Consider the following 26,486-nt stretch of genomic DNA (forward strand, 5'->3'; position numbering starts at 1 on the left):
ATCACAATGCTATAATTGTGTAGCATTTATACTACAATTTATACCTGAGACAATGTGAAAGGCCCCCATGTCTCAGGGTTTGGACCATCTTTTCCAGTCAGGACAAAAACAAGAAATCCAAGAGTGCAGTGCCCAATGCACAGCACAGGTGCCGTTTGTAAGCTGCCTTGAGTACCCCTCGGGGTAGAGAAAGGTGGGATATAAATATTGTAAATAAATAAATGTTGCCTTGAAAAGTGTGTGCCCCTCTTAATATTCATTTTTTTTGCTATACTTGGTGTTTTTGACTTGAATTGTATACTTTGGGAGAAGGATGCATCAGATTTAATTACATTGCCAGGGACTCACTTTAAGTCCCAGATATTGGTCTTAAACTCTCAGGGCCTAAGATTTAGCTTGATTGACTCACTCTCAGTCTTCAGTTTTCATTTGCTATCTCCAGCCAAGAGATGGGGGTACACATTCTCCACTTTGGGTAAGTGGAAAGGACTGTATCTAAATCTCCAGCTTACCTAAGACAGTACCTGCCTGGTATAATTTGCAAGAATGAGCTGATTTTTTGCTACAAGTTGCAAAGACTCTCCAGAGGATATATGGATTTACTCAATTATCTACATTCTTGTCTCTTAGCCACTGTAATGCCATACTTTCTCTCTCTGCACTCACCTTCTGGCCGGAAACAAGGAAGCCAGATTAAATGTTCTTTTATCTATCCTCTCATCTAATAGAAATGGAATAATCACCTTCTTTCACCTAGATCCAGAAATAGATCCTTTTACAGGAAAATATGCCCTCCAACCTCCTCTCAGAAACTGTGAGCAACTATGGTTGGTCCTTGATGCACAATGCTTAAAGACATCACTAGTGATCACTATTGCATTTCAGATTTTGGCTCAGAAACCTAAGGTCCTGGGAGGATCCTAAACTTGCACAGTACCTGTTGTGACTGCGCCTTCGGGGATTATGGTTGATGGTGATGGAATTCGAAGAGGAAGAAAAAACCCTCGTGATGAGGGTTCACTGGAGGAGTTGCGCAGGAAGCGACTTAGAGAGCTATATGGGGGATCTTCTGAGGAAGATTCAGATGGGGAGATGGATGCTGAGGAACAGGTGGTGGCTGGGGAAGCGGGCACTGAATGGGCACAGCCACCGGAGATGTCTGGGGATTTGGGGCCTATGGATACTTCTGAACCTGGGGTTTCTGCAGGAGCTGATCCCAATTGGGATGCTTGGAGAAGGGAGGATGGTTCTTTAAGTGTTCATGGGGCTAAGTGTGGGCAGGATGATTGGGACTCCGACGAATTGCTAGGTACTCCAGATACACGAGCTCTAGCTGTGTGGAGTTCAGACTCTGAGTAGATTTGGGACACCTGGTGTTTGGGTGTGTTTGGTCACCCAGGAGGAAGGGGAATAAAATGGGAATGTTTGGCCACTGCACTTTGCGTGTGGCAAGGTGTTGCTGAGGCGCCATTGGGATCTCTGTGTTTCCATGAAGACTGGACTTGGACTATGATTTGAATCTGCTGATCTCACCTAGCTTGGCTCTCGCTGTGTCTTATCGTGGACCTGTTTTGGATGACTGCACCCTCTTCGGACTTTGGATTGAATTTGACCTGGCTTCTGTCTACTCCCTCTGACTGACGGCTACTCCCGGCTTCTGACTATTGGTTTGTCTTTCGGAATTTCTGCTGCCTCCTGACCTGACCTTGGATTCTTCTGACGACGGCTATTCATCATCCCTTGGAGGCTCTCGGCTTATCTGCACCGTGGAAGCAGCTTTACTGCTTTTCTAGTTTGTTTATTTTCCAGCAATTAACTCTATTTGTTTTCCAAAGCTGAATTGAAGCGTTATTTAGTTTTTTATTGAATGCCAGCATGGGAAATTAGCGTGGCTCGTTTTTGAGTTGTTATTGTCCAATCTACTCTCGAAACACTGAAAAGTGAAGTGTTTCAAGGATATTTCCTGTGTTTATGTTATTTTTTGGCTTATCTTCAGAATAAACTCTGTTTTGTATGTTAACTGGCGTCTGACTCTTGACAGTACCCCTGGATCTCTAGGACTGTTACCCATGATTTTATTCATATACCCTCCAGCTACTTTAGGTATGATTCTCTGGTATTCTTCCACTATAGAATCATGCTGGAATGCTAGAAAAGCTAGAAAACTGTTCTCGCAAGGCATTTTCTAAGTCCTCTGGTGCAATTCTATGGTATGCTTCTGCTGGAAGTCAATAATTTCAGTAGGGTTTGTTATTATCTTTCACATTTCCATGGTAAGTCTAGAAATGTATATCCCACAGATATGGGGGCCATTCTATATTCCAAAAAAAATTAAATCCTTCAAGCTTTGTTGGCCCTGTGCTCTTTGCCTGGTTGCAGATGCCAGGGTATGCTGCTAGAGTTCACTCTTCAGGGCCTAGAGAAACCATCTGTTTGTGACAGGAAAGATTTAGAGATGTTGAGTTATTCACAACTGCTGTATTTGTTTAGGAGTATTTAAATAGATATGTTTCTGAAATTGCAAAATAATGGGTCACCGAAATTCAGCAGGACAGACTGTAATTCTACTATCCAATCACCCATATTTCCTTCCTTCCTCCCATGCCTTCAACTGATCACCAACATGTTTTCTTTTAAATTTTACTAGGTAAGGAAATATGCAACAGGCTCTTCTCCTAAAGTCTTATGGGGATGTGCCATTGTTTTCAGCTGAAGCAGGCCGATCAATCTAATGTTGAGATGTTATGGAAAAATTTTATATGACAGAATAATTACAGTTTGTCTCCATAATCTGTCAGCAAGACAGCATCTGTCAGTGCCGTCTCTTAAGATACAGTATTTATGCAGCTGTCTTTTAAACATTACACATTTTTGTTAACATTCACAACCATTTTTTAAAACTAGATTTTCATAATAAATGGCATACATGTCATACAATGTATACGATCTTTTCGTTGCAAGATGATTTGCGCATAGAGCATCTTAACAGTAAGGAACACTTTTTAACCTCTCAAATTTAATGTGTCTGCAAACTTTGAGGATGAGACTTTTATGACTTCCTTTTCCAGAGGTGGTAAAAGTGATTTCTCTCTCTCTCTCACACACACACACACACACACACTCCCATTACACACTCACCTCCTCTCTTTTCTAGCGCAAACATTTCAAGGATACCAGTACACTTTTTAAAATAGGCATCCTTTTGAAATGCTACTTTCCATGGGATCATTCCCTTTAAACCCCTACACTAAAAGAAACAGGTACACTGTTTAAGACTTATTTAGATGGGACCCACACTACCACTAAAGGAAACAGGAGGAACATTAGCAGACTGCCCACATGAACTCCCACACTGAAAAAAATCAAAAAGTAATCGGACAAATCCACCACTTCCCATCACAAGGCAAAATACCCATTTTAAACATTATTTGCACAAGGAATGGATTGGAGTCGATTTCTGCCCATCTTTGAAATCCTCCCATTTCTACACTCTGTGAAGATGAAGCACACCTTTGTTGTTTGATGGCTCTGTGGGAGTCCATCTTTGAAGTGTGTACAAACAGAAGAAAACTTCGTTTCAAAGTTTGTGGAAATTTTAAAATTAAAGAAACAAAAAAACTTCAAATGTGCTTGCATTGTGGTCACATCCTTAAGGGGTAACATCTAACTCCTTCATGGTAGAGCAACTAAGAGGGCATCTTAGTGCTTTTCAAAAATATATAGTAACACTGAACTTCATTGCAGTAAAGACTTCCAGCAAGTTTCTAACAATTCTTTTACCATTTTCCTTTTTATTCTCCTTCCTTTTGCCATAAGCTGGATGCAGTTCTGAATATCACACAAGAATTTATATCTAACTAGCTTTACCCAGCCACGCATTGCTGTGGCTTATGGGAATCATTTGTTGGTCAGGTGGAATAGCCTTGCAGCCTCAAAGCCTGGCCATTTTCTGGAGTAGCTGGAGTAGCACCCTCAATCAAAGAGCCACTTTGAAGCCTGGCTACTTCCTTAGTAGGGGAATCCTTGTTTGGCCAGATTGAACTGCACTGAATAGTCTTGCAGCTTAAAAGCCTGGCCGCTTTCTACATCGGGCATCCTTTCTAGGCCTGGTTGTATGGGACAGAGTAGCCCCATTGCTTCAGAGCTTGGGGGTTTTCTAGCTAGGGGAAATCTTGGTTGGCCAGGTTGAATAGCACTAAATAGCCTTGCTGCTTGCAAGCCTGGCCACTTTCTACCTTGCGGAATCCTTGGTTGGCCAGTTTGAATAGCAATTAATAGTCTCAGTGTGGCAGGTATGAATGCTGCAACTAGCCACCTTGATTAGCATTTAATAGCCTTGCAGCTTCAAAGCCTGTCTGCTTCCTGCCTGGGAGAATGCTTTGTTGGGAAGTCTTAGCTGGCCCTGATTGTTTCCTTTCTGGAATTCCCAATTTCCCTGCTTACAGAGTGTTGCTCTTTATTTACTCTCCTGGTTTTAAAGATTATATTGTTCTGTATTATTATACCACAGTAATTATTTCATATTACAGTAGAGTCTCACTTATCCAACATTTGCTTATCCAATGTTCTGGATTATCCAACGCAGTCGGCCTTTTAGTAGTCAATGTTTTTGTAGTCAATGTTTTCAATACATTGTGATGTTTTGGTGCTAAATTCGTAATTACAGTAATTACTACATAGCATTGTGGTGCATTGAACTACTTTTTCTGTCAAATTTGTTGTATAACATGATGTTTTGGTGCTTAATTTGTAAAATCATAACGTAATTTGACGTTTAATAGACTTTCTTAATCCCTTCTTATTATCCAACATATTCACTTATCCAACGTTCTACTGGGGTGTTTATGTTGGATAAGTGAGACTCTACTGTATATTTATAATCTTATATTATCTACTTAGAACTGGATTATATGAGGCTCCTTCTACACAGCTGTATAAAATGCACACTGAAGTGGATTATATGACAGTGTGGACTCAAGATAATCCAGTTCAAAGCAGATAATATAAGATTATAAATGGGTTATATAGCTGTGTGGAAGGGCCTTGAGTCTACACTGCCATATAATCCAGTTAAAATCAGATAATCTGTATTTTATAGGCAGTGTGGAAGAGGCCTGATTGAAGAGGACCTGGGTGCCATTAAATGGCTGAGTGGGTTGCCAAGAGACAAAGTGGGCGGAGCTTAGCCTTCTAACTGGCAGTAATGGGAAAAAACAGTTATTCCTCTCCCTCTAATTAGGACTTTATTTTTCTTGTTTTTTATGTAAAAACACAGACCGGTTGACTATGTCTTTTGTGGCCAAATTTGGTGTTATTTGCTCCAGTAGTTTTGTTGTTCAAGTTAAGATGGAGTTTGCAGTTTTGAATGCCTATTCTCACTGGTAGTTAGTCTGCATGTTGTTCTCTAGGAATTTGAGCACAGCATTGTCAATGGTTACATCTTGTTTGTTCACACTCCGCTTTCTACATCACACAGCCTTCTTCCTCGTTTTCTAGGGTCTCATCTGCTCTCAACCCATACCCTCTCCTGGCCTGTCTTCCATAAAACATGCGTATGAGCTCACTATTACATATGCTTTGTGTTCTTCTGAGACCATGTGGTATTTTATTTCCTCACCTTCTTCAAGGAGATGAACTATTCATGAGTCAAACTATTTTTCTATACCTTATGAAGAAGATATAGTCTGCTTTCTTTTCTTGCTAGAAATTATATGTGGTATGGAGTGGCTGGTAAGCTGCTTTAAAATGAAAGCATTCCTGCAGCTAGTGAGTTAAACCACTAGCTGCAGTTCAAAGCTGCGAGTTGGGATAAGCTCCCACTGTTAGTCCTAGCTTCTGCCAACCTAGCAGCTTGAAAGCATGCAATGCAAGTAGATCAATCAGTGGGAAGGTAAAAGGCACCCCATACAGACATGCAGACATGTCGGCAACATGATTGGAGCTATCTACAGACAACAGACAACAGGCTCCTCGGCATGGAAAATGGAACAAGAGCCACCTCCCTATGGCCAGAGTTGAGTATCGCCTCCAGATGCCAGAGATGAAAAGGCAAGGTCTTCACCTTTGTCTGTGTATTCTATGTCATTGTTGTTCACTGTGTAAAAGGCACTGAATGTTTGCCTTATATGTGTATACTGTAATTCGCTCTGAGTTACAGGGGACATAAAGCAGAATATAAATAAAGTGTGTTGTTGTTGTTGTTGTTATTGTTATTGTAGCTGGTTTGCATATTTACAAGTAAGATTTGATGACATAAATATCTTTGATATATGTATACATGTAAATCTCAGAATAATAACCAAATTGCTCCATTACCATTATTTGGCTCTATGGATAATATTTACATTGTCCATTGACCAAAACGTTGGTGCTTCACTGAAGTACAAACAAGATTTGTGATTCATAAATTTCTGAAATTTGGCAACACATTTTAAAACACAGCTGTTTAATCCTAATTTTCATTGTTGCAGTTAATGTTCCCATTTACTAGGCCAACAGAAGGATAATGTTTAATTTATTCACCCTAGGCTTCAGAGTAAACTTTAAAAGAACTATTCAAGGTGCTGAACCTATTTTGAGAGTAGGGTCACCAGCTTTAGCTTATATAACTTGGATAACCTTAAATAAGTAAATCTCCAAATGGCTTCACCACCCCATTCATATGGAAGGCAATAGCTGGGTTGAATTTTGACAGAAAGGTGGGGTATAATCCAAACCAAATCAAATAAATACAATTTTAAAGCTATGTGATTTTGATTGAAGCAACCCAGCCTTACAGAAATGTTGCATCTTTAGGAATGCAGAGTACATTTGCTAAAGAGATCTCATGTCCCTCATGCATATATCTTCATCATTTTCTTTGTCTTCTTCATAAACTAAGGTTTTTTTGAGAGGATGAAGTCTACAAAATTTTGTTTATGTGCATCATGTTAAGTTTTGGAGTTTTCATAAAGAGATCCTCATATCCAATATGTTCCTTTAGCACCCCTCCTAAAAGCAGTGTGATTCCAACCAAAAAGGAGAAGCGTGGTAGAATTCTTTGAGCAGAATAAACTCCATCCTGGCATTTTCCTTGTGTTGAGAATGTATAAATGTATAAAATACACTGCATTTGTTGGGCGTTTCCAGATTATTCCCCCAAAAAGCCTTGAATTCAACTTCAAGAACTTCAGAGGATCCATGATTGATGTTGCATCAATCTCACATGTGTTCAAACTTTGCCCAGTTTCACAACTCTGATACACAGCTGTGTGATTGTCTGGCACTGCTTCAATCATAGGTTTCTAAAGTGAGATCAGAGGAAACATAACCATACATACAATAATCTGAGCTGCTCTGAACTCTCAGCAAACAAGACTAAGACAAGTACTGGTTTTAAAAAAACCTGTTATATCTATCTGCACATCCTTTATTCCCTTCCTCTATTTAACATGTTTCAGCCACTTTCAGACATTCCTGTAAATCTCAGAAAGGTGGAGCAGCATGGAGGTTCAGAATACAGCATACAACAATATGATTGTATAGACTTTGTTCCAGGTCAGGAGCAAGAAAATATGAGAATTATTTGATATGTACCAAGATAACTAACAATCCCAGACTTAGCAAAAGAAAAAAAGTTCAGATAGCGTCAATAAAAAACGTTCAGATACTGACACTATCCTAAGCCTCACAAATTGACAGGTGCCCTAAATGCATCATCATATACTAACCATACCTGGAATGCTCCCCCATGACATCTGTCAAGGATTATGTGACCCCCCCTCTATGAATATGAAATACTGTCATGGACCTGCAGGATGATGTTCCAGAGCCCTGTAATCCACATGGATGGAAAATGTCCATAGGGACTTTTCCACACCAGCTAGGATTGGCTCAGTGGAGTCTTGTGATAACCTTCTACCAATATGTGGAACCACTGTGGATCAGTGGGGAAGTTTAGATCTGCAAGATCTTTCTGGGATGAAGCAGTCAATTAGGAGGCTGCTTCTAACACCTCTGCGGATTGGACCACAGTATCATGGGGTGGAAATGTCTGCATAAGAACAAATTCCACAGCCTTCTTTCCAGATTGGCCCCTCTAGGGACATGAGATCCCTTAAAAAATGTATCCTGCATCTTCAAAGAAGGAAACTTTCTGCAAGACCAGAGCTGGGTTGCTTTAAACACCAGGCTTTGGACTCAGAAATATATATATTATTGCACACATATAAAGATCCTGAACATAAGGGATATGGGTTTCCAAAATCCTCCCAAACCAGAGCAATTCAAAAGGATCCTAGTTTTGGGAGTAAAGTGGCAATTCTGGGTGGAGGGGGTGTACCACATTCATCATCAAGACAAACAGTGTTCCCTCACTTATCACAGGGGTTAGGTTCCAGGACCACCCGCATTAAGTGAAAATCTGCGAAGTAGGGATGCTATATATTTATACATTATTTTAGTAGTTATACACTATTTTAAGTCTTTATCAAACAATCGTGTGTTGATAAATCGCCTCCTTCTCCTCTCGTTGCCGCTTGGGCTCATTTTCTCTCCCTTTGGATTCTCCTTCCTCCCTTCCTTAGGCTGTAAATTGTAATTTTTTATGATTTATAATATTATTTTAGAGTTTATTGAAAAACAGTGAAACAGCGAATCTGCAAAAAGCAAACCGCAAAGTAGTGAGGGAACACTGTATTTAAAAAAATAATTTGGACCAGAACAAACACGTGTTTTATTATGCCAGAATTATTCCATGTCAGAACTATTTCTTGTTAAAATTAATGTTTAAGAATTAGATGTTCTGATAATTGCAGGTCTTAAATCCATGTTTTAACCAAGGCATATCTTTCTTTAAATTTTTAAATGATTTTTTTTGTTATATATCTTGGATTGAATCTATAGAAACAGAAAATGGGTATTCCAGGATCAGAAGCAGCAGCACAGGACTCTGGTCTACAAACCATTCTTTTGGTACTAGTTCTGTGTCGACTAGATTTTCAACTTCAATAGGGTTTTTTTTTCTAACTTCTATTTATAGTTCTATTTGTATGTAAGAATGAATACTGAAACATATAGTAAGCTCTTTTTGTAATATGCTTGGTGTTTTTTTCCAGCAAAACTGGGTATTTAATAGGCAATCAAGATTTCTTTTAAGGTAATATACAGCAATCTGCTCTAGAAAATTGATTAAAGGGATTAGTCTTACCTAAATGCGAAAGGCACCAGATCCTGTCTAATCTTGGAAGGTAAGCAGGGTCAGTTCTGATTAGAACATGGATGTAAGACTGCCAAGGTGCTGGATGCTATATTTCAGAGAAAGACACTGGCAAAACCACCTCTGCGCATTCCTTGCCCAATAAAACCCTATAAAATTCATGGGGCCACCATAAGTCAAAAGAGCACTTGAATACACATAGGATGTATTTTAAAATCAGAAGGGCTATACGTGCAAAAATATTTTACGAGTTCATTCACACACAGGAAAAAGGAAATTCAAGTCCCCTACTAGCATAGAAACAGATGAAGACAGCTTAAAAATAATCTTCTGGTGCTAAGGTTGCAGCTGTAGCAAATACTAAAGAATTCATATGCAAATCTGTATTTTAACATTTGTATTGAGAGTTTTTGATTATATTATGTTTTATGGTTCATGTGCCACCTTGGATCCTGTATTGGGAGAAAGGCAGGATATAAATCCAATAAATAAAGAAATCTGCCTTTGCAATGGTAGGAAAACTGGAAGAATAACTCTTTCTTTGTTTCTTTGTTTTAAAGGAATAAATTTCTTCTTGCTGTGTTTACAGCCTACTTTAAAATTCTCAATAATAAATTTTGCAGGAACTTGTCCTCTAAATATCAGAACATTTTATTAAAATCTTTGAGGCTTAAAATCTTAGGCTTTTTCCTCAAAAATGTGCACCATTTTAAACTGTTTCAACCTTTTAAACACATTTAATTTGTTGTTGAAGGCTTTCATGGCCGGGATCACAGGGTTGTTGTTTGTTTTCTGGGCTGTATGGCCATATTTCAGAAGTATTCATCCATGTTCCATATAGATGCCTGCCATAGATGTGGGCGAAACGTCAGGAGAGAATACTTCTGGAACACGGCCATACAGCTCGGAAAACAAACAACCCACATTTTAATTTGGTGTTTTGTTGTTTTGTTTCAATACACAGTTTCTGTGGACCTTATAGCACGCTATGACATGGTGCAACATAGGAAAATGCTGCATAAAGTCTACTATATCACCCAGGACTATGATTTTACAAAAACTATCCAGACCCTCTTAAAAAACCACAGCTTCTATGTGGAGTTCCAGGGCAGAAAAAGTAGATGGAGGAGGCAAAAGAATGGCCTAACTCAAGGCAGTGTTCTTGCACCGACCTTGTTTAACATCTTTACTAACGATTAACTACAACCACCACTCACAAAGAGTTTTATATATGCTAATGACCTTGGCCTAACAACACAATCAAAAGACTTTGAAACTGTTAAAAACTAACTTAAAAAGACCCTGAAAGATTTCTCCAGCTACTACAAAGATAACCACCTGAAGCCTAACCCTGCCAAGACACAATTATGAGCTTTCCACCTACGTAATAGTGAAGCCAACAGGAAATTGAAAGTCACCATGTTGTGCTGTCTCCAATGGAGCCAGCAAGGGGCTTTCCCACAAGGGCGATGCTTTCCCCATGTGATGAGGAAACCATTGTGGAGAGGGAGCTGCATGCAGGTGACAGATTCACCCCACTGCTCCCTCTTTCCTCACAGAAACCCGGTGAAATGGAACACTTTGCCTGGGCTTTCTGATGAGGCCGTGTGAGTTTGATGGAAAGCGTCCTTTTTAACTATTTCATGCAGAAGTACACTATTGCCACAGTAAATACCCAGTGTAGATCCAGCCAAAGTTTCATAAAATGTTATATAGAAACCCTTGACTTATCTTAATACTCAGAAATAATTCCAGTTTAAACATTAATGCTGGCTTCCCAGTGACAAAGGACTCTTGCCACACCCTGGACTCTCCACAGATATATATTCTTTCCTTTCCTTACTTAGTTTATCCATACCTCACAACCTCTGAAGATGCCTGCCATAGATGTGGGTGAAACATCAGGAGAGAACACTTCTGGAACATGGCCACACAGCCCGAAAGACATACAACAACCCAGTTCCAATTTAGCTAACTTTATATAGCTCACATTTTTCTGCTGCTATACATGATCTAACTTTGGCAGAAATTTATCACTGATGTGGAAAGCTTCCAGGAATGTTTTAATTTAGATGTAATTGTCGATAGCAAGTATGTAGAAATGAGGTTTTTCTAATTGTAATTTCTGGATTTGCTAAGAGACAGAATTTGGCTTCTGCCATTTTCCATCAAATGTAGGACTGAACAGAACAGAAATAGGAATGACAATTGATGTAAAGAAGATTAAATTCTTGGGCTCATTTCAACTGAAGACTATACCTCAGCGTGATTGAAGGTTATTATGGTTTTCAGAATCATAGACTTTCTAGATCACCTTTTGATCCAGGCCAAAGTTGTTTCTCAAGAGTTGTGCATAAACGTAATGACATGAAAAATAATCAGATGTGACCTTGGGACACTTTACATCTGAGTATAGGATAGACAGAAGAAAAGTTACTTTACCCCTCCAAATAAATTCCCACTTAAAATTCTTCTAGTATGATTTATACTACAAATTGAAAATTAGCTTGTATGTATGTGCATGCCTGTACAGCTACATAGGTGCAACCCTTAGTAGAAACTTGACTAAGAACCTCATCACATGGGTGGAGGGGAAGTGGGGGGGGATGCAGAGTTAACTGTACTCTTTCATTCCCTTTCTTTCCCCATCTTCTTCAATGTAGTACTATTACTGTTGTATTAACTCTTTGTTTTACTGTGTTTTATTTTTATTTTTATTGTATATTGTTCAATGTATTTATGCTGTTGTTTTTGTAAATTGTGCTAGTTGGGCCTTGCCCCATGTGAGCCGCCCCGAGTCCCCGTGGGGAGATGATGGCGGGGTATAAATAAAGTTTTTTTATTATTATTATTATTATTATTATTATTATTATTATTATTATTATTATTACTATAAAAACTGGAATTGAAGTAAGTGGTTTTGCTGTGTGGATGATTACATAGCAAATCCTGGAACTGGTTTGATGTCCAAAGATGATTATACAAACCACAGAAACTAGCCTCAAACCAGTTCCAGGACCCAGAGTATCCATGATTTCTACTTCTTTCCTGTCTCCAAATGGCTTAAAATAGGGAAAGATGGGCAGAAGATGGGAAAAGGATGTGGTATGGCTTTCCTCATCTGCCATTTTCAGACTATTAAGATATATGCATACATGAGGAAGCAGGAAGAAGAATCATGGTGGCAGGCCATACAGTCAATCTATGCTCATTCAGTAGATGTATATGCAAACAGATTTTGCAAAAAAAAAAATCTGTTTGCAAACAAAAACAAAAACAAACAAACATGGTCAGAGAATCCTAGAAAAGCTATAATCTTGGATATATTAAAACAGTAGTTATAGGAACTGTGATTACTGAGAATTAATGCATTCGGTAGATCCTTCCATAATCCAGGCTTAATTTTAAGACTCTTGAATATCCATTCAATATATCCTCTTACAGACTCAAGTCAGTTTAACAGTGAAACTCCAAACTCCGTGTAAACTGCCCTCTCAGAGCTATGTACTGCAGCAATCCAATTTGGGTTGTGGGAGGGGAAGTTTTCCCTTCCCTGTTAGCTTGAAATTGCTCCTCTCTGCTTTTATGGAGAGCTCATTGGTTACTATTCTGTAATGCTGGCTGGCTTCCAAGCAAATTAGCACACAGGCCATTGATGGATATAAGTGTTTAAAACTAGGGACATAAGTGTGTAAAAAGCCCAATAGCTTGGAGGCAATGCTCTTTGCAGACCCAAGGGACACTCAAAGTTTCAGAGACATTTTAGGAAGATCTGCCCCACTGAACTGTAAGTCATGAAGGAAGGTGTTTGCGATGAAAATGTGAGGGTCGGGAGCAGGAATCATTTCATTGAATATGAGTGGATGGCACAGAGATGATTTCACAAAGTGGGTTTAAAAGGCTAGGTAGGAGCATGCGATTTTTTTTAACAGCATGATATATGTAGCTCAGTTTGAACTATGTACCAGATATATGGCATAGGAAAAAGGTAAACACCTACTGATGTGATTTCTGAAACTTGACTTCTTCCTTTTTTTACATTATTTTACTTTCCTTGGCCTCCATTCTATGGTGATGTCACTTGGTTTACTAAATCAAATGTGGAAAGCATATTTTGCGGTTGGAAGATGTTAATTACCCCCTTCTTCTTTCGTGAAGGATAACACCCTTTTAGTGCTACCTTTCTTGTCTAAGTATGCAAAAAGGCACCCTAAAGTCTAAATCCACAAACAGAAATAAAATATAAACAGAGGACATTTCTTGTACATCTGAAACAGGATTAACCAAAATGTGTTCTTTTGAGAATTTTTAAAGAATGTCTCTGTTTTCCTTCAGTGGTGTGTGGTTTGTTGTTGGTGCTGTTTAAAGTGACCATTAAATATCCAGCTCTCAGAATGTTTTCCATATATACTGAGTGGTCTCTTTGCTATGTACAAAAACTTAGTTTCACTCAGTTCACCACAACTAAGTCAGACTTAACGTGCAGTTGAAGGGGGAAAGTACCTTTTATAAAGAGGCACTAATTGATACATAAGAGTTGAGCAAGGTTATATTTCTAGGAGTATGTAAACACTGCTATTCCTACTAGTATCAAGAAGGACATTATTTTAATGAAGAACAGTTAATTGCTTTTGTGTAGTTTGTGAGTGTGTGACATATTAAGGCCTTACACCTGACACTCAAAAATCTTCCATCTAAAATAATCTTACTAGGATCTGTCACACTGTATGTGCTTTCAGTGGAGAAAATCAATAATGTGAATGCATGCAATACTTCATTAATAAAACACAAATGAATTTAGAAGAGGTATTTTATAGGATTGTCTGCTGGTAACATGATGATTACATTCTAGTGCCAATTCAGATACTTCTGAAACAGCCCAATTCCATGTAGATTAATCCGAAGAGTAACCTGGGAGGCATCTATACTATAGAATTAACATAGTTTTACATCACATTAACTACCATGGCTCAATGCTTCTTTTTAAATGTCAGGAGTGACTTGAGAAACGTATTAGCCATCTGCAAGGACGTTGCCCAGGGGACGCCTGGATGTTTGATGTTTTTCCATCCTTGTGGGATGCTCGATGCTATAAAATCATGGGAATTGTCTTTTGCCTTCTTTGCCAAAAATGCTAGTGCCAGCCTCACCAAACTACAAATCACAAGCTTCCATAACATTCAGTCACTGTTGTTAAAGTGGTGACAAACTGCATTAATTATACAGTGTAGATGCACCCCAAGCCTCTGTTGTTGTTATCTGGCTTCAAGTTGATTTTGACTTATAGTGGGCCTCAGATTGAGACACCCCCAAGCCACCCTACATTCACTGACCTTTAGGTCTAGCAGACCCAAGACTATTGCTTCTCTTATTGAGTCTCTCCATCTGGAATGCATTCCCACGACCTTCTGGCAAGGAAACTAGTAAAATGTGGGCTAGACAAAACTACGGTTAGGTGGATCTGTAATTGGCTAAGCGAACGAACCCAAAGGGTGCTCACCAATGCGTCGTCTTCATCATGGAAAGAAGTGACAAGTGGAGTGCCGCAGGGCTCCGTCCTGGGCCCGGTTCTGTTCAACATCTTTATTAACGACTTAGACGAAGGGTTAGAAGGCACGATCATCAAGTTTGCAGACGACACAAAACTGGGAGGGATAGCTAACACTCCAGAAGACAGAAGCAGAATTCAAAACGATCTTGATAGACTAGAGAGATGGGCCAAAACTAACAAAATGAAGTTCAACAGGGACAAATGCAAGATACTTCACTTTGGCAGAAAAAATGGAAATCAAAGTTACAGAATGGGGGACGCCTGGCTTGACAGCAGTGTGTGCGAAAAAGACCTTGGAGTCCTCGTGGACAACAAGTTAAACATGAGCCAACAATGTGATGCGGCTGCTAAAAAAGCCAATGGGATTTTGGCCTGCATCAATAGGGGTATAGCGTCTAGATCCAGGGAAGTTATGCTCCCCCTCTATTCTGCCTTGGTCAGACCACACCTGGAATACTGTGTCCAATTTTGGGCACCACAGTTGAAGGGAGATGTTGACAAGCTGGAAAGCGTCCAGAGGAGGGCGACTAAAATGATTAAGGGTCTGGAGAACAAGCCCTATGAGGAGCGGCTTAAAGAGCTGGGCATGTTTAGCCTGCAGAAGAGAAGGCTGAGAGGAGACATGATAGCTATGTACCAATACGTGAAGGGAAGTCATAGGGAGGAGGGAGCAAGCTTGTTTTCTGCTGCCCTGCAGACTAGGATACGGAACAATGGCTTCAAACTACAGGAAAGGAGATTCCACCTGAACATCAGGAAGAACTTCCTCACTGTGAGAGCTGTTCGACAGTGGAACTCTCTCCCCGGGGCCGTGGTAGAGGCTCCTTCTTTGGAGGCTTTTAAGCAGAGGCTGGATGGCCATCTGTCGGGGGTGCTTTGAATGCGATTTCCTGCTTCTTAGCAGGGGGTTGGACTGGATGGCCCATGTGGTCTCTTCCAACTCTACTATTCTATGATTCTATGATTCTATGATTCTCCCTCTATTCCTATGGCCCTCAATTTTCCCAAGCATTATCCTGTTTTCTAGTAAATCATCTCTTCTCATGATATGGACAAAGTGAAATAGCATCAGTTTATCAATCTTGGTTTCTAGGAAGAGCTTGGTCCTCATGTGTTGCTGGGCCTATTTATTTGTCTTTTTAGCAGTCCACGGTAGGGACTAAATCTAATTGGAGATTGGGAAATCTGAGTACGAAAAGAAATCTACATACTGTATGGCTATAATATTTTTCACTTTTCAGCATAATCAGATGAATTTTGCTGACATTGTAGACCTTAGAGGATGAAGTCTATCAAATATTTCACAAGTAGGTACCAGGTAATTTTGTACCATTCTCTGAATATTATAGATGATAGATAGATAGATAGATAGATAATGCTCTAACTTTTGAGGTTTTTTTTAATGTACAGGAGGCTTTTGGCAAGAGAAATCTTTGCAGTTTAGTGAAGGTAAAAAGTTTAGTAATTCATTCTGGTTTCAATGGACACCTTCCATGAAAGCAGTACATATGATAATGGTGACATGGAGTAAGAGATGTGTCCAATTGTGGAAAGGAGGGCTTTTCTGTGAGGTACCATCTTTTTTTTTATTTTGGAAAAAAATGGAAATGATAAGGGAGCACTTCTACCTATGTGCTGTTGCTGAAACAACCATTTCAGTTTTACCCATAAGCATGTATATAAATGTTAATAAAAACCTGCCTTTTCCTTATCTTTATTGTAGTAAAGGTTTTTAATAATTGACCAAACATGTACAGCAATTGTTGTCCATGTGATTTTGATTTAAATCTTTTAGGGTGAAGTTTACATTGTGGTATAATCTGCCCTTAGCCCTCAAGACACAACAGCACAGACTAATCTACAAAAATAATGTTCCCAACCTGGCTGCCAATTCCATGATGTGCTCCAGCTTGCCCAGGCAGCAGTTTGCCTCACGGCTTATTTGGTGTCATAGTAGTACTAAAGTGCACTGGTTGTGGTGATAGTCTGGGGAAAGGATGTGGTGATATTAAATAAGAGTGAAACTACTTAGTACAGGACTTTGTGCAATGGTCCCTTTTCAGACCATGACTAGCATTATTGGTTGAATTGTCAAAAAGTACAAAGGGATCAAAGCAATGTATCTGACAAGTGAAGAAGAATGTGTCTCAAAGTTATTGACAGCAAAACAAAATATTTTTCAACAATCCAAGCACAGTTCAAAGCTGTGACTCTAGGGTTGGAACTGTTACATTTTCCACCACAAGTCACATAATCCCTGGATGGTTTGTTGCTGGGGGGGGGGGGGGGGTGTCATGTGGGGAATGCAATCCAAAATATGTCATTATGGATGTAAGAGTCTCCGTGTGACCTTTCCAGTCTCTCTCATGACCCTTGAACTTCCTTTATGTTGACTAATGTTAACCCTAAGAAGGAGAGACCTCCAAGTCACCTTGTCATCAACTCAGATCTTGCAAATTCAGGGCAGTGTCCTCCTTGATTCAGTCTTTCCATCTGGAATGTGGCTTCCTTTTTTCCTTCTACCCTACCAACCATCAGCATGATCATCATCTCTCCTTCCTCCTCCTCCTCTACTTCTTCTCCTCTTCCTCAAGATATGGCCAAAGTAGGACAATCTCAATTCAGTTCCTATGGCTTCTGGCTTCATTTTCTTTTCTTTTTCTTTTTTTGTTGTTTCTTTTGTTTTGTTGTTTCTTTGTTCAGTTGTTTCTGACTTTTTGTGACCTCATGGACCAGCCCACACCAGAACTCTCTGTCGGCTGTCAGCACACCCAGCTCCTTCAAGGTCAAGCCAATCACTTCAAAAATAACATCCATCCATCTTGCCCATGGTCGTCCCCTCTTCCCCTTTCCTTCCATTTTCCCCAGCATCATGATCTTTTCCAAGCTTTCCTGTCTCCTCATGATGTGGCCAAAATACTTCAGCTTTGCCTCTAATATCCTTCCCTCCGGTGAGCAGCCGGGCATTATTTCCTGGAGAATGGACTGGTTGGATCTTCTTGCGGTCCAAGGCACTCTCAGGATTTTCCTCCAGCGTTCAAAAGCGTCTATCTTCCTTCGCTCAGCCTTCCTTATGGTCCAACTCTCGCATCCATAGGTTACTATGGGGAATACCATTGCTTTGACTATGCGGACCTTCGTTGCCAGTGCGCTGTCTCTGCTCTTCACTATTTTGTCAAGGTTGGCCATTGCTCTCCTCCCAAGAAGTAAACGTCTTCTGATTTCCTAGGTGAGTTGCCATTACCTTCCCCGGGGATCGTGCTTGGTCTTATGGTCCTTATGGTCCAGTATGGTGCAGTACTTGAGGACCCCATTGCTTTTTTTGGGCGCAAGTTTTCAACATAAAGAAGAGAGGCCCTTGGAGAATCTTTGGTCTCCACCCTTTGCAGGCACATGCCCCGTCCTGGGTTTTGAGAGGGGCCTTTCCTCCCTCCCTCCCTTTCTCCCCCTTGGCGGCTGGAGGGGGCGGGGTGAGGGCCTCCCGCCCCCTCCAATGATCCGGCGCAGCGACGGGCGGCGGCGCCAAGCGCGGGGCAGGCGAGGCAGTGGAGGCGCTGCCCGATCCAGAGCGAGAGGGCGAGAGAGCCTTGGAGCCCGGGAAGAAGGGGAGGATGCTGCGTGGTCCGCCGCCGCCGCCGCCGCTCCTTGTCGCCTTCTTCTTCTTCTTCTTGGCTCTGCCCCTGGTGCCGGGGCGCCACTACCCGTACAGCGCCGTGCTGGACGGGGCGTCCCGCTACCGGCTCTCCTGGGGGGTCCGGGGCAGCGCCGTGGCCTTCCGCCTGGAGGTGCGCACCCTGGGCTACGTGGGCTTCGGGTTCTCCCCGACGGGAGCCATGGCTTCGGCGGACCTCGTGCTGGGCGGCCTCGACCGGGGGAAGCCCTACCTGCAGGTGAGAGCGGAGCGGGGAAGGGAGGGAGGGAGGGAGGGAAGGCGGGGGAAGAGCCTGGCTCGCTGGGGAGCTTGGCCCTGGGCAAGGCACGTCCTCTCAGCCCCCCCGGAACACACCTTAAGGTGAGACCTTCACCTTCGGATCGCCATCAGTCTGGTGATCAGTCTGGAGGGCCCTAACAACAAGCGAACAATAAAGAAAAGAGAGGAAAGTAGGTTGCAGTGAGTTTTCCGGGCTGTATAGCCATCTCCCAGAAGCATTCTCGCCTGACGTTTCGCCCACATCTATGGCAGGCATCCTCAGTGGTTGTGAGGTCTGCTGGAAACTAAGCAAATGGGGTTTGTGTATCTGTGCAAAGTCCAGGGTGAGAGAAAGAACTCTTGTCTGTTTGAGGCAAGTGCAGATACAAAGCCTGGCTGCTTCCTGCCTGGGGAATCTTTGTTGGGAGGTGTTAGCTGACCCTGATTGATTCATGTCTGTTTTCAAAGTGTTGTTCTTTATTTATTGTCCTGATTTTAGAGTGTTTTTTAAAAAATACTGGTAGCCAGATTTTATTTATTTGGTGATAGATAGCAGGTGATACATTTTTGTTAGTGGCAGCATGGACAGGGTCTGCACTACTATACTGACAAGAGCAGAAAAGTTAAAATGATTTTTAAAGTGTGACATTTTTTTATCTCTCAGAGCTAAATCCTGGGAGTTCATAGGTCTGGATGCTTTTGGACTCAATTTCAGTCCTATTTAAGGTGAACATTCAGATTATTAAAACAGGGATTGGCAAAATGGAAATCTTGTTGGACTCTAATCCCAGATTTTATTGCATTACCTTTTCCAGCATTCTTATCAGCTAGGCTGATTAGACTCATGGGAGTTGTAGTTTACTGCACATTGTCCACCCTTGCAGTACAGTGATCCAAAGGAGTAGATTGATCGGAGAAACCTTCACATATGTGTTCTAGTCCCACTGTTACTGTCTGTCCCCATCTCACACTGGTGTGGCAATCTTGTAGTCATTATAAAGTAAACCTGGCTGTGTTCAAAGGCACAGATCCAAAAGTAACAAACTAAATGTACACAGAATTGCAACCCTCCATTTAGTAGTTTTAATGATAACAATCAAGTCCCAGCATTCACTTGGTACATATTCCTGAAGCAAGAGATAGATCAGCAGTGTCTCCAGGAATGAAACATCATTTCCAGCACTCTCAATACTCCCAGCAACATTTCTGTCAGGTTTCCGTCTGTTCCTTCACCTTTCTTTTGCATCTTGTCAATTCCCATGAATAATGCCATCCCTGGGATTGCAGATTATTTGGAAAAAATGGCTGCCATAACTTTGTGATAGTAGATAAACACACTGACATCTAAAACCATTGCTAATGTAAAAGCAGCTCCTCTGTGGTTTGAAGTACATCACAATTCATATCTTGTATCACCATAATTCACACAGTGCCTGAGATTTGACAATGCAATCCTTACATCTTTTAAATTTGTCTGTCTGGATCCTTGACATGATATACTACTAATTCATCTTCAGAACAGTTTCTAGTATGGAGTCTCTGGAGTTATCCCCGCCCATTCCATTTATGGAGATAGAGCAGTCATTTGGCTATGCACTGCCAAGATTAACTGTCTTAACCAAGGGTCCCCAAACTTTTTAAACAGGGGGCCAGTTCACAATCCTTCAGACCTTGGAGGGCCGGACTATAGGTGGCCACCAAGCAATATAATAATAATAATAATAATAATAATAATAATAATAATAATATCAGGACCTCAAGATCGAACTGCAAAGGCTCTGGCAGAAACCAGTGCAGGTGGTCCCGGTGGTGATTGGCACATTGGGCGCCATGCCAAGAGATCTCAGCCAGCATTTGGAAACAATAGACATTGACAAAATCACGATTTGCCAACTGCAAAAGGCCACCCTACTGAGATCTGCGTGCATCATCCAAAAATACATCACTTGGGAAGTGTTTGACTTGTGATTCTGTGATATGAAATCCAGCATATCTATCTTGTTTGCTGTGTCATACAATATAATAATAATAATAATAATAATAATAATAATAATAATAATAATAATAATAAAGAGGGTTGGAAAATACCCTTTGGGCACCAAAAGCACAAGCAAAGCACCCCTGATAGATGGCCTCCCCGCCTCAATGTTAATAATAATAATAGTAATAATAACAACAGTAATAAAGAGAGTTGGAAGAGACCCCTTGGGCCATTTAGTTCAACCCTCTTCTGCCTTTGTGCATCAAAAGCACAAGCAAAGCACCCCTGGCAGATGGCTTCCCAGCCTCAATATTATTAATAATGATGATGATGATGATGATGATGATGATGATGATGATGATGATGATGATAATAATAATAATAGAGAAGAGGAGAACCCTTGGGTCATTTAGCCCAAACCTCTTCTGCCTTTGTGCCGTGAGGGCTGGATAAATGGCTTCGATGGGCCACATGTGGCCCCCAGGCCTTAGTTTGGGACTCCTGGTCTTAACAGAAATGTGACTCTCTCTTAAAGGACATTGGACAGTTCTCGAGTACGTCAAGGCATGGGTTGTATTCATCTACATAGGGCTGTTAAGCCCAGTGTAAATGTGCCCTGGAGCAGTCCGGGACCTGGCACATTCATGGCCAAACCCAAAGCTGTTGTTTGTGTGGCTGGAGAGCACCGCCCTTCCTCTGGGGCAGGGCACACCATACCATTTCCCTTTTGCCCACTGTCACCACCTCTTGCTGGCCTTGGAGCTCCATGCTAGCTCCTGGCCAATGAAGGTACATCTGCAGATATAGTAAAATGGGGCACATGAATGAAAAGCATGAAGAAGGGGGGCAACACCTCCTCCTTCCTTCTCATGTGCAGGCACCCTGTTCTGACTATGGCAGAGTGACTTTGCCAAAGGTACTCTGACTTCGGCTGAGATTAGCAGTGTTCTTACAATCAGGAGGAATAAGGAAGATTGCCTGGTTACATGGCTGCCTCTGCTGATGTCAGAATCGGATACCCATATGATTAGGAAAGGAAGGGAAAATCACCTTCACATTCATTCTCCTTATGTGGGCTCTTGCCTACAATGGCCATAGGCTTGCACAGAGCTCCATGACATAGGCACACTCCATCCCCTCTCCCTGTACTGATGAAAGCAGGGAAAAGGTCATGGTGACAGTGCAGTCTGGGCAGAGGATTGGGCCGAATTAGTCCCACTCCATCTGTCCAGACAACATGGAAGCCATGGCACATATTGGAGTCTCCAGAAAACTCTGGAGTGAGTATCCTCCAACTTTGCCTGAAGCAAGGCAAAATCAATTAAAAACTAAAACTGTTGGGTTATCTAAGCAATCATGCATGCATTTTCAATGTGGGATGGTTTATGTAGTTAGTTATGTTTGTTGCTTAGTAACCTGAGCCAAGCTGCATTCCAGAGTTGATGACACCATTTAGGGGGTTTTGCATATGAAATGGGAAATGGGAGTATCCCTTCTGGGGACACACAGGAAGTGATGTACAGATGCCTCTTCCTGTCTCTTCCTCTTCACTCCTGACCATGCCATGCTGATGTTCCTGTTTGTTATGAGATATGTAGTATCCTGAACTGTTTTTCTTTTGGAACTAAGATGTTTTTGCCTGTATGACCATCATCATACAAGATTGTGAGTAAACATATTTTTGCTATTTTATTTGATGTCTCTGATGCTTATTTTATGCGCATGACCTTTTAAAGGGAAAGGGAGGCTGGATATTTTGTCTTATTGTTTATTTCTTTTTACCTCTGCTCACATAAACCCCTAGTCTTCTGCGTTTTTTTCTGCTCTGCACCAATATTTAACCATATTGGAATAATAATCTTAACAGGTTATGAATATATATATTTCTGTTAAAAACCCTCAGGATATTCACCAGAAGTGTGTTGTGAAGACAGACAGCTTTCCATTTGCAGTGAGCCCAAGACTTTTGGCTTGTGTAGACAAGACCTCTGTTGTTCACACTTCTTACAAAATACCCTTTTTTCTTAGTTGTAATTCATATAGAGTGCATTCACACATTTAGAACTCTTTGAGACCTAAAGTGTGAGTTTCATTAAAAATTACAAAATAATGAAATCTTCCATGCCAAATAATTTAGAAGATAGATGATCCGTCTTTCTTAGTGTAAAACAAGTAAATTGCAGAACTTTGGACCTGATGTCTTCCAAAATAGCCTTACTGGTTGAGTCAGTGGGAGTTGTAGTCCAACACATCAAGGCATCAGGTTCACAAATGCTGCTGTTCTTTCTTACCAATCCTACTGAACTCGGTGAGACTTATTCTTTAAGTAGACATGAGTGAGACTGATTGCTTAAGCTTAGAAATGTAAACAGCAGAAGAACAAGCTTTGGTGGAGAAGGAATAAGGAGATCTGTTGCACAGCAAGTCTTCTTGTCTTATCCAGCCTGTATTCTTTGACAGTGTCAACACACATGTCAATATGGGGCATCTGGGATTAAGAAATGTGAATCTCAGAAAAATCACTTGACAAAGACTCCCACAGAATGCTTGTGGGAGGTTTTCCCCTGACATTAAGTCTAGTTGTGTCAGACTCTGGGGGTTGGTGCTCATCTCCATTTCTAAGCCGAAGAGCCGCTGTTGTCCATAGACACCTCCAAGGTCATGTGGCCGACATGACTGCATGGAGCACCATTGCCTTCCCACTGGAGCGGTACCTATTGATCTACTCACATTTGCATGTTTTCAAACTGCTATGTTGCCAGAAACTGGGGCTAACAGTGGGAGCTCACCCCGCTCCCTGGATTTGAACCACTGACCTTTTATTCAGCAAGTTCAGTAGCTTAGCAGTTTAACCCGCTTCACCACCAGGAGCTCTAGCTGAACTTAAAAGCTCACCACAGAACAGGAAGACTAGAAATGATCTTACACCAGGTTCAATTTTTTGTCCATCTAGGTCTGCATGTCAGCCTGATCAGCAGCAGTATCGTAATACTTGCATCTGAATCAAATTACTAGTTTGAACTAAAGTGCACCCATTGAACGAGGTGATGAGATAGTAGAGAAAATCAAGATGAAATGCTCTCTGAAGGTAAAGTTGACTAAATTGAGGCATTTGGACAGATCATGAAAAGATACAACTTTTTAGAAAAGCTAGTAATTCTTGTAGTAGAAAAAAGGGGAAGATCACATTACAGCTGAATGATTTCAGTCAAGAAAGCCATGGCCCTGGATCTGCAGGACCCGAGCAGTGCAGGTGGTGACTGGGCATCATGGAAGTATCTCATTTATAGGGTCATCAGAGATCAAAGTCAATTTGACAGCAATTAATAATTTTTAATAGGTCTACTTCAGTGGGAGTAGCAGTTGGGTTTAGGCCAAAGTAGTGCCAGGGGGTGTTGTTTAACTAATTTCTTTCCATTGATATGAACATATATGGAGAAAGATGGGGGCAAATCAGGCCTCCTCAATCAGTTCACTGAGTCACCTGCATTGAATTCCTGGTCACCTTTGGCAACCAGGTGTGCTGTTAAAAGTAAGGTTGATATTGAAAAATGTAGCTGATATAAAATATCACACTAGAAAGAGTTAACTTTACATATAAGCATATGCAAACAAACATCTCAATAAAAACAATAAAATTAAGGTAATCTTTCTTTCTGGGCTTCTTAACACAACCAGTGTGTTTTACTTGGGGCTTTTGCTTCAGTATCGGGTATGGTGGAAGACAACCTGAAAGACGATTTTATTACCTCCTTGTAAATAGATCAATCCAGCTGAAGGGTGCAATTATGTTACAGAGACAGAAAGACAAAAAAGGTCTTTACAAAGGGCTGACACATTCTTTAAAAGTGAGCGGGGAATGATGCCTTAGTGGCCAAGCATTCCAGGAGTTCAGAGATTAGAGTGGGAAACCGGTGCTAACTATTAGGAAAGTGCAAGGCTCATGCCTAAATAAGAGGGCTCTCTCAAGCATGCCTAATTGTTTTTCTGTGAGGGGTGGGAAAAGAGAAAAGAATGAAAGTGAGGCAAAAGTGGGAGGGGTGAGCTTATAGAACTGTGGAGTACCACTATATAACTAATCACAGGCTCATTTTAGGCCACTGGTTGTAATTTAGCTGCTGACTGGTGAGCCTATTGTGAATATGTTTAAGCCCAGACCGGGGGGGGAGGGGGAACCCTGCACATACATATGAGTGCAATGAAGCAGAGATGCTTGATGGACGAAGGATGGGTGCTGCCGCAGAGAAATTGCTTGTGGTCATGCTACCCTTGCAATATTGCTCAAATAGGTTTTCCAACTCATTACTTGCTATGAGAGCACTCAAGGCAGCTCAAAGTTTTGCATCTTACTTTTTAAAAGCAGCAAACTCTCCCTGCCTCTTTTTTGTGCTTATAAAGCAACACAGCATGCATTTTCCTGCCCAGTTGTAGGCCTTGATCTCTACCCTAGTCTGGAATTGTGCATCTTCACCCGCAGCACGTAGTGGCTGAGAGATCCATTCTGTAGAACGTAATCCTGCTTTATGAATGCCTGTTTTGTGCAAGTTGTACAAGAAGGTCGCATTGTAATATCCTTCTGTTGAACTCTTACACAAAAATAGTCCGTACTTGTGGTATAACCCCTTTTGTGAATAGTTCTTCATTAGTACTTGAAAAGTGCTGTATTCTTTACAACTCTTCCTCGTTACAACTCTTGCTCATTAGCCGGCTCTCCAAATAAAGGATACTGGTTGTTCAAATGTAACCCATACAATTAATTTAGAGGTGCTTTACTGAAATAGAATATAAAGGCCAGAAAGTAATGAAGAAAACATAAGCTACTTTTTCACGGCAATCGTGTTATCAACCAGAGAGTAATGTTTAGAAAACAAACTGAAAGACAGCAAAGAAAGAGATGTCAGTGTTGCCACACATTTAATATCTTAGCTGGTGCTTGTTTAGAAGCATTTCAAAATTTTGGGTTGTCAGCCCTCTACATTTACTGGAATTAAGGCACAGGTCCACAGCAAAAGCTGGGAAAAGATAAATTATAAAATGAGAGAACAGATTTGTACAAATGTGTACATCCTCCAGTGTGACTCTTTGATTTGATTAATATGGTCTCTCTAGGAAGCTCTAGGACCTCCAGTCCATGTCTGTGATCAACGTCCAGCAGAAGTTGATCATAGGGTCACACTGGACAACCTAGAGATCCCTAGAGAGACCATATTACTCAAATCCACTGCTGGAAAGCCACAAACTGGATATTGAATCTGGTTTGTGGTTTTCCAGCAGTGGCCTTGAGTAACATTGTAGAATCAGGATGTGGGATCAGATCGGCCCTTGATCTGATGCATCAAGAGTCTTTGGGGCTCTTATACACAGGCACAAAATGCGGCTTGGAACCGTCATGAAAAATGCTGGTTCTAAGCTGTGTTGCAGGCAGACTGGGGTGTCCTGAGTTGTCTTGGAGGCAGGACACCAGCGCCAAAGCCCAGCTGTTCTGGTACCAGTTTCAACATGGCTGGGAATGGGACAGGATTCCAACCCCCCCAGCAGCCCAAATCCACCGAAATAAAGAAAACAGCACTTCCTTTGAGGTCTGCGCTTTTTTGCTTCCTGTTTTTTGTCATTAAGTGAGCAAAGCAGTTTGGGAAGAGGCTCCTTCTAAACTATTGAGCTTATTTATGATGATGGAACAGGAAGGAAAGAACAGGAAGCACTGGTAAGGAGAGATTGTCTTGATTTTGGGGATAGGGTGCTGGGAAGCAGGAAGGGACTGCCATCCCACCTCCCTGGACTGCCTGAGCTGGGGACTGCGGGATATCTGTGGGACACAATCCTGGATCCCACATAGGGATCTATTATG

General features: G+C 41.2%; 1 protein-coding gene across 2 annotated transcripts in view; it reads left to right on the top strand.

The window, feature by feature from the left end:
- Window positions 1-18,244: 18,244 nt before the first annotated feature.
- moxd1 (monooxygenase DBH like 1) overlaps window positions 18,245-26,486 on the top strand; it is a 55,773-nt gene continuing 47,531 nt past the window's right edge. The window contains exon 1 of one of the 2 annotated variants that reach the window (XM_003223318.3): window positions 18,245-18,637. In XM_003223318.3, coding sequence (XP_003223366.3) covers window positions 18,359-18,637 — 279 coding nt within the window. In that variant the 5' untranslated portion in view covers window positions 18,245-18,358. Of the gene's footprint in view, window positions 18,638-21,949; window positions 22,304-26,486 lie in introns of those variants that run through there. The other variant, XM_016995033.2, reaches the window with a different exon arrangement.

Source organism: Anolis carolinensis, chromosome 1, assembly GCF_035594765.1.
Source record: "Anolis carolinensis isolate JA03-04 chromosome 1, rAnoCar3.1.pri, whole genome shotgun sequence".
NCBI lineage: Eukaryota > Metazoa > Chordata > Lepidosauria > Squamata > Dactyloidae > Anolis > Anolis carolinensis.